This window comes from Haplochromis burtoni, unplaced genomic scaffold, assembly GCF_018398535.1.
Source record: "Haplochromis burtoni strain Fernald_Lab_line unplaced genomic scaffold, NCSU_Asbu1 Contig_124, whole genome shotgun sequence".
In the NCBI taxonomy this organism is placed as follows: Eukaryota; Metazoa; Chordata; class Actinopteri; order Cichliformes; family Cichlidae; genus Haplochromis; species Haplochromis burtoni.
In genome coordinates, this window is record NW_024582485.1 from 213707 (window position 1) to 222396 (window position 8690).

Genomic DNA, 8690 nt, shown 5'->3' on the forward strand with positions numbered 1-8690 from the left:
TCGGTAAAGCTTTTACTCACTGTGCAATCCTATGTAGACCGATATACAAGACACTTCTAATGATTCAATGCAACAAAGATAACAAACTACAATCACCAGTTCTGAACTAGAGATGCAGCCCAGAATATCATATAATAAACAACTAATACAATATGTTAAATTTAAAATTTAAAATTTAAATATTGCATTTTTTTTCTCAACTGATCATATTTCAAATCAAAGTATTGCTGCTGTTGTTTAGCGCGTCATCAGCTGGTTTATTCTTTCTGGCGCAAAGTGGATGATAAACAAACAAGAGACAAAAGCCGATCAGCTGATCATTGATCAGTTTCATGATTGAAGTAGCAACAGGAGAGGAAGGGGGAGACAATGAGAGAAGAAAAGGCAGCTGTGCAGCAAAGGCACAGAATAGCTTTGTGTCTTTTTCATTCTAGCTGAAGTAGGCTACAAATCGAGTTCCTTTTCCCCTCAACACGGATGTATTGTAATTGGTCCAGCCCAGAGTTGATCATGACCAATTGGCTAATCCACCACCTTTCACTGTTTATACCGTTACAAAAACAAACAAACAAACAAACATAAAAATGAAAAATCACCATCGGCCCACCGGGCAAATGCCCGGTATGCCCAATGGCCAGTCCAGGTATGCGGTCAGCTGGTGGGCATCTCCAAAAACGTTAGAGCACTTGTGCAAATATGTGATGTCCTGATAAATCGAGCAGATATTCGAAGTTTACACAGCACCATTCTCTCATGAAAATATCTTAAAAGTTTATTTTGTGACCCAGAAAGAGTAATATTTCAAACTCCGCCACTCTGTGTTCCTCCGCCACTGCCTCGTTTGAGTTTTGGACGAAATGGATTCTGGGATATTGCATTTCGTCATTTCGAGCTGATTGGAGACCAAAACAGCCAATCAGATTTTTTTGCATCCAAGTCTGTGTTTGGCTGGTTTTGTGGCACAGGTGTACAGAAAGAGTTGAGCACGCACGGTCAGAAATGTTGAGAGCGCAAGCAACAGCGCAAGTGCAAAAACTGAGCGAGAGGGGCTGCTATTGTGTGTGTGTATGGATAATAGCAAACACTGAAATACATTTTTTGCACACAGCAATGAATTTTGTTCACTCAAATTTAGCTTTTCACTTCCGCACTTCTCGTACTTATAGAACGCACCGTACGTAGTACGCGTAGTGCGCGTACTTCAAGCGTGCAGACCCTGCATTGGGACACAGCCCTTGAGTGACGCTGACCAACCAGTCAGTGACATGCAGTCTGATGACATCCCATTTTAGTACCTAATGGATCGCTTGGAACCCTGGGCGAGCAGGTGCTAAAAAAAGTACCTGGTACTTACCAGGTACAATGACCTAATGGAAAACACTGAAAACTGTGGTGAACCATGCCGAGTCAATATGAGTAGGTACTAATGGAAAAGAGGCTTTAATGTCCCCCATTTATTTTGTAAAGTTTTCGTGCACTATGTAATGCTATTCAGACACACATGGAATGTTTTTTTGAGTAATTTTTTATTATTTACAAACACATTTTAAAGCAAAGGCTACACATTACAATTATCAGTTCAGAATTAATATACAGCCAAAAGATTTTTGACAATAAAATATGCATAAATATAAAAATATTGTATTTGTACAAGTATTGATATTCACAAATCAAGTCTAAATAATATTGTTTTTCCTCCAGCATAATTTATTCTAATAAATTAGTTTTGTTGTGATTTTGTTTTTTGTTAATTTGTTTTTGCAGGTCCCTATGAATTTGAGAAAACATTTTCGAGTTATTGTGTATCTAAAACTGTAAGAGAAACCTTGCACAGTTATTCTTCACAAGCTTTACAGCTAATCGAGGACAGAGCCATACACTTCCACCTCACACAGAGTCAGGTATTCATGTCTTCCAGGGATGACTATGTTAACATAGCGGCCATCCATCCCCATCCCGTCACCCGCGTTACAGTGGAACTCTTGAATGGAACCTCCTGGGATGCTTGAGATCACAGCACACCTGGCAGAAGAAGCAGAGGTTATTTGGTCAACCCAAGACGTTTACCAGGGTGTTTCACATTGGATTCTTCACTTGGCAGTGTAGAGCTGCAAAATTTGACAACCCCAAAGGTGATATTGGGCAAATTAAGCCAGATAAGGTTCTTGCTTTCTATGAGCGGAATCACAGAAATTTTTGTTCATACTCATTTTCTGTTTGGATTTTGGTATTTTCCTTTAAGAGGATTAATATTCTTTACCTCATTTATTTGGACTCCCACATTAACCTGAGTATGGTTCACATTTATGATTTGCATTTTATCAACACACTGCTGTACAATAAATTTGCTCTCATCAGTTTTGGAAGATGCAAATGTCCCTATAGTTCCAGTTTGTAATTAATTTAATTTCTATTAAAGTTGCAGTTTTTAGTGTGCATTGTACCTGGGATTATAGTTGCCATTGTTTCCAAGAGAATCTCCGATGCGGATCTCAGCTCCATTTAGTCGTTCTGGGAGAGAATCTATTACATTCAATACCTTAACAGAAAAAACTTTATGGGTTTTGCGCAGATCGAGTCGCCACCAGGGACTGAAGTCAGGTTTGGTATGAGTGCATGATGCCCCATTCCATATGCCGTTATGATTTCCATCTATGGCATTATAGGCAATACCAAATGTATAGAGTGAGGACTGTGAGGCTTTTCCTTGAAGTGCAAGATTTTCTCCTGCAAAAGAACAAATTCATGAAAAAAAAATTAAACATTGATGTCTTGTCAATAATCATGTTTCGGCGTCAAGAAATGCGTTACATTCAATTACATTTTTCAATTCAGTTTTATCTATAGAGAAACATTTACTTAAAAATTCTTTTTATTATAAGGTAAAAAGTCTAAAATACCCGAGATAAAACCCCAACAATCAGGTGATCCAACATAAGAAAACACTTGTCAATGGTGGGAAAAAAGAACTCTCTCTTCATACAAAGAGACTCTGCACAGAACCAGGCTCAGAGAGGTCATTCCATCTGCCTTCACTGGTTACACCTACCAGCCACCAAGGAGGCATCCAAGTCAGATGCCAAACCACCTTAACTGACTCCTTTTCATGTGGAGGAGTAGCGACTTTACGTTTAGCCCCTCTCAAATGAGCTCCACACTGTATAACTAAGGCTGACCCCAGGTACCCCACAGAGGAAGCTCTTCGTATCTGCAGTTTGATTGTTCTGATCACTACCCAAAGCTCGTGGCCATGGGTGAGGGTTTGGGCAGTAAATCTAGAGCCTTCCTTTCAAGCTCATCTATGTTTTCATTAGAATCGAAGACTGCAGCTTTCACTTTATTGCTAGAGCCATGCCACTTGTCCAGTTTGGGTCTGGAGTGCACACACAGCTTCCCCTCTAACCTGCCTAACACTTTTCCCAGAATGATTTTAATTCAAATCAGCTTTAATTACATAGCCACAATTCATAATAATAGTAATCACAATATTCTCAGTGTGCTTTATATTGTAGAGTAAACCCCCTACAGTATCAGAGAGAGACACAGCAGTCATACAAGCCCCTTTGAGCAAGCCTTGGTGAACGTGGGAAGGGAAAAAAACACCCTTTTAACAGGAAGAAACCACTGGCAGAACAAGGCTCAGTGCTGCAAATGGTTGTAATGGATGACCTTTCATCCAGTCTTGAAAACATACCTGTAGTTTAAGAAACCAATTTGTATCATCTGGTTCCAAACATAAATATAACTGCACAGCAGTGAAAATATATATGTTCTGACTTCTGATAACAATCCCTAATTGAACTTTTCTGTGAGCGAAAAACTGTTTACTTGTTTATATGAACAGTTTAGGATAACTATTGAATTGAATCTTTATTATGAACATGTTTAAAAAAAAGTGTAACAACAGAGAAATAAAAAGAGACAAACAAAGCATTACAAAAGGAAAACAAACCAACTACAACTACAAAAAATTTTCATGTTCAAAAAGAAGTAGGAAAGCCTAAACTTATTTAATCTCTCCCCCCTTCCCACTACCTAGTAATCAATAGACTTCTCCTTTTCTTCCTGTTTAAAATTTCAACACATTGTATTCACATATTGTACACATATTGTATTCTAGGAAATATGAAGTTACTTTTGTAAAATGTTTTATTCAGACTTATCAAATGCTGCAGTGACGTCTAGCAATACACAAGTACAGAGATGAACCCAATCCCAGAGACAATAAAGAGATTATTAGTAACCTTTGCTAGTCCTTTCTATGCTTTGCTGAATTATGAACCTTTTCTTTTTCCTTTTTAGGCTGGACAAGAAAGCTGGAATAAGTAAAGGCTTCTGAATTAATGATTTAATTACTTCCACCTTAAAAGCCTTTAGCCTCTTAATACAGATTAACTGATCATATTTAAAATCAAAGCACTGATTAATGATGAGAGTTCTTTGTAGGAATGTGGACTAGTAGATATATTGATAGTGTGGATAAAGGCGTTACTGAAGTTAGTTCAGAGAAATCAATAGGAAGCAAGCAGTCTAAATAAATATCAGCAGTTACTTAAATAAAAGAAAAAACATTTCTTTTAATTTATTTTAAATAAAAGAAAATTCATGAAGCAAACTCTTTGTCGTCATGGTTACAGTGATGAACACTAATGACGTGCTGGCTTTGCAGCTTTTTTTAGGAAATAAAGTACTGGGTGTTTTTTTTTTTTTCACGTTTCTATTTGAAATTGTTTAAACTTTATTGCACTTCATATATCTATTGTTAAACTGCTTTAATATCAGCTTGAAACTCTGGATACCGGAGTTTGGCAATATAGCTGCATACCGTGCACATTTACTCATGTAGTAGTTCAAATTCTCACCAGTTGGAGCGTGATATCCGTAGACTTCCACTTCACAGAGTGCGAGGATCCTTTCTGAACCAGGAAGAGTCAAAGTTACATAACGCCCCTCCACACGACCAGCGAAATTCACAGTGTAGGATTTGCCTGCACCAACTTCAGAAATTTTTCCAACCCTAACAAGAAATGTGTGAGAAAATACAATTTACCATGGCAGCAAATATCAGAACATATGATAGTCAGCGTGATCATTTTCAATTAGTGAAATTTGCTGGTAGCTCCAGAGCCACAGACATGGCACAGAGAGGAGATTGGAGTGAGTGAATAGGCCTTTAAGACAGGTGCCTGCTGTACTCTCAGTTTTCATACTGGTATTTCTTTTTTTTTTTTTTTTAAACTGTAAGCACTCCATAACTATAGCACAATACTCACAGAGTCATTGGCACTTCTTTCACTTTATTCTTCTTGTGTTGTGCTGACAAAATTGACAAAAACTGTAACTTAATATTCTCTATTTCAATATATAATGGAATGATTTAATATAGGAATCTATTGTAGGGAGTGCCAATAAAAAGAATGTGGGCATCTAACAATGTCAGTCCTACAGCAACCTCTCCTGTTGCCGTTCAGGAAAACAGCAATAAACAAACACTGCAAAGGTAAAAATGAGTAAAATGCCAAAACAGGATAACCAGAACAAAAGACAAAGAATCACAGTGTTGTTGGTAATTCCTTATTGCTCTATATTTACTAACTTTGGGTTATTTAAGCCATCATTATTCAAAGAGTTGCCTATGTGGATCTCCAGCCCGTTGAGCTCTTCATGACAGCAGTCTCCTCTGTTGGTGATGGTGAGGGAAGTGACAATGTAGGACTCAAGCAAGTCCACTCTCCACCAGGGGTCGGTCTGTTGATCGGTGTGCGAGCATGATCCATGGCGAAGGTCAGAATCACGGTTTCCATCAATTGCAGCGTAGGCAGCCGACAATACCGTACTCATACAGGTTGACTGGGTTGCTTTGCCACGCAGGGCCACATTTTCTGGCAATAGCATAATGCAAATGAAAGATATCATGAAAGGACATGCATCCAAGCAAGCAGCTGAAAATGAGCACCCATCCAAATGTACCTCATTTAGTTACTTCCTCACGTAGTTAGCTTGATAACTCTGTTTACAATAATATAGTGACTGTAGTATATGAACATATTTGGATAGGCATATTTGGTAGAGATGCACAATTATCAGCAAACACAACTGCTGGTTAGTTTGCTTAGTCAGCAAAGTCTACCCATGATTCAAAATGATTACATAGGATGCTGAACTTGGTGAGCCAAAAGAAAGTTCTTACTGTAGAAACTAAAAAACTGACTCCTTCATGTGTTTTTTGGAAGTATTATTGTCTTACATGTTATGTAAGACGCTGATGTTGCTGGATGCATTACTTACATAATGCATCCAGCTCTAAACAAAAACTGCAGCAACTGCAAATAACGTATCACATTACACTCTGTTAAGTTTCTGTTATACTTCTTCACTCTCTATCTCTACCTGATGATAAACTCATTGCCTCTTATTAATAATAAGAGGCAATGAGTTTATCATTGTCATTTTCACATCACTATCTTTTACATATATCTACTTTTCCTTAAAAAAAAGAGTCCATATATACCCAGATCATACTTACGATAGGTGCATGCTGAGGATATTCCCAGGAGAAGGAGCAAAACCAGTGATGGAATGTGTTTCATTGTTGCTACTGTTCACACTGAGAAATACATTCGGGAAATGTGCTTGAATTCACCCCAACTTGCATATTTTTTAAACTCTAAACTAAATTTAAACAAAAATAAAACACATTTATGTGAAGTAAAAACAAACAGTGGCCCTCTTAACCCCCTTAGAGAATATTTTACGTCTTTAAATGAAAACTACATACCTTATAATCAGATGAGGAGCTGCTGTTAAGGATTGTTACTTATATTCACATCCAACCAGGGCACATGAGCTTTGTTTATCAATAACCCACCGAGGACTTTGTCCTTTTACTTGTAGAGATAAGGCTCATTTCAGTTACCAAACAAAATAGGGTATTGGGAGCTTCTGATGTTTTTGTAAAAAAGCATTGGTAAATGCAGGCTAGCTCTAAGGTTTATGGTACCATGCGTATTAAAACTTAAAAAGAAAAAGTGAAAAATAGAAAAACTGGCAAGAATAATAAAAACAAGAGGAAAAACATTTCTCAAAAAAGTTAAATGGGTTTCATATACTCAAGTCAATCTCAAGTGGGTTAAATCCTAAAGTAAATCCGACCCCAACCTTAGTAATGAACTGACTCGCTTCTGGTTTATTCAGCTTTCAACAAATATAAGCAAAATCTGAAACGTTATGCTGAATATGCCACACTATTGTAATTTATTCTCATTTATAGGGCTGTGCTAATGTGCTTGGAGCAAAAAAGGAGCTCCTGTTCCACTCCCTGTGATTCGTGTACGGGTTTTTCTGTTGAATATAAAGGATTTTGCTCACTAATCTACCAGATATTTATCAGCTGGGGTTTGAAATTCCCAGTACTGGTATCATAAAGTGCCGTTATCAGCTCAGCTGGGATTTAAACAGTACACCCCTTTTACTGGGCACGTGACACATTTTTTATCTCTTGTGCTCGATTAAACTTGTGAAGGGTTTTAACAAGCTACTTTTTTTAACTAGTGGATTTAATTAGACTAGAGATTAGAGAATTAGAGAAAAGTAGAATGTAGTGTAGAGTGTAGTGTTCAACCAAAAACAAATAAAGTAAATCAATAAAAAAAAAAAAAAAAAAAAATCATTTCACCACTTTTTGGAAACACTTTCTTAACTTTTAGATTATATGTTAATGTACTTTATTTACAAGAAGTAAACCTATGTGAAGACAGCTTTATTCTCTTATTCTTGAACAGACATAGATAGATACTGAAATCTACATGTTATTGAGGTTTTATTTACATCACGGTGTAGTCATGTAAACTTGCTCCACCTCCTGGCTCTGTACAGACACAGGCACAAACTAAGCTGAAAAGAGTCTTGTATTACCTGACAAAAAATAATCTCTCTTGAGGTTAAATCTGGCCAAAGCTGGTAGGCAAAAAAAAGTGTCACCACAAGATGGCGCCATCCTGACTGCTGCTCACAAATAGTCAACTTTGTCTATCAAATTACATGACAATAGTTAATTTATATTGCACCATACAATAGCTTTGAAAAGTAAAAGTGCTAATTTAGTACATATAACCCCCCCCCCCTCCAAAAAAGTAAGACTGAACTCTCATATAAGTCTCATATTATGTTTGAGTAGTTAAAGCAGAAAAAAAAAATCTGTAAGCAACACCAAAAAAATTTAAATTGTGTTTTGTTACTATAATGTGGCTACTTGGATCTTGTTGGCAAAAACACATTCACTGGATTATAAAAGTTCATACGAAGATTCAAATCTGTATGTTGCAGGAAAAAGTATCAAACCACATGAGAACAACAGACAAGAGTAATATAATAATAATGATGATAATCAAATGAATGAATACATTTTAGACATTAATCTTAGATTAAAAAAAACAAACTTTTTTCCCCTCTTAGTTTTGTGAATTTATAACCATAAAGAGTGCAAGATTTTTCTTTAAAAATTTAATATTTTAATTTAAGTTTTTTGACATTTTTGACTTGAATTTTGGAAATTGATAGTTTTGTACTCAAATTACTTGTAATGGCTATTGTTAAGTTATTATATCAACCCGATCCCATTTTTAATTTTTTTTTTATTTTACATACCATGGCCCCAATACGCCATCTTACTTTTAACATAAACTAACTTC

General features: G+C 36.5%; 1 protein-coding gene across 1 annotated transcript; it reads right to left on the reverse strand.

Annotated features, from left to right (window-relative positions):
• Positions 1-1509: 1509 nt before the first annotated feature.
• LOC102307431 (fucolectin-5) lies at positions 1510-6879 on the reverse strand. The gene is made up of 6 exons (XM_005929440.3): positions 6779-6879; positions 6527-6607; positions 5597-5882; positions 4863-5017; positions 2445-2727; positions 1510-2022 (listed from the first exon to the last, which is right to left on the reverse strand). Exons 2-6 carry the CDS (start codon positions 6588-6590, stop codon positions 1857-1859), a joined length of 954 nt encoding a protein of 317 aa, XP_005929502.1. The 5' UTR covers positions 6591-6607; positions 6779-6879; the 3' UTR covers positions 1510-1856.
• Between the last annotated feature and the right edge of the window lie 1811 nt (positions 6880-8690).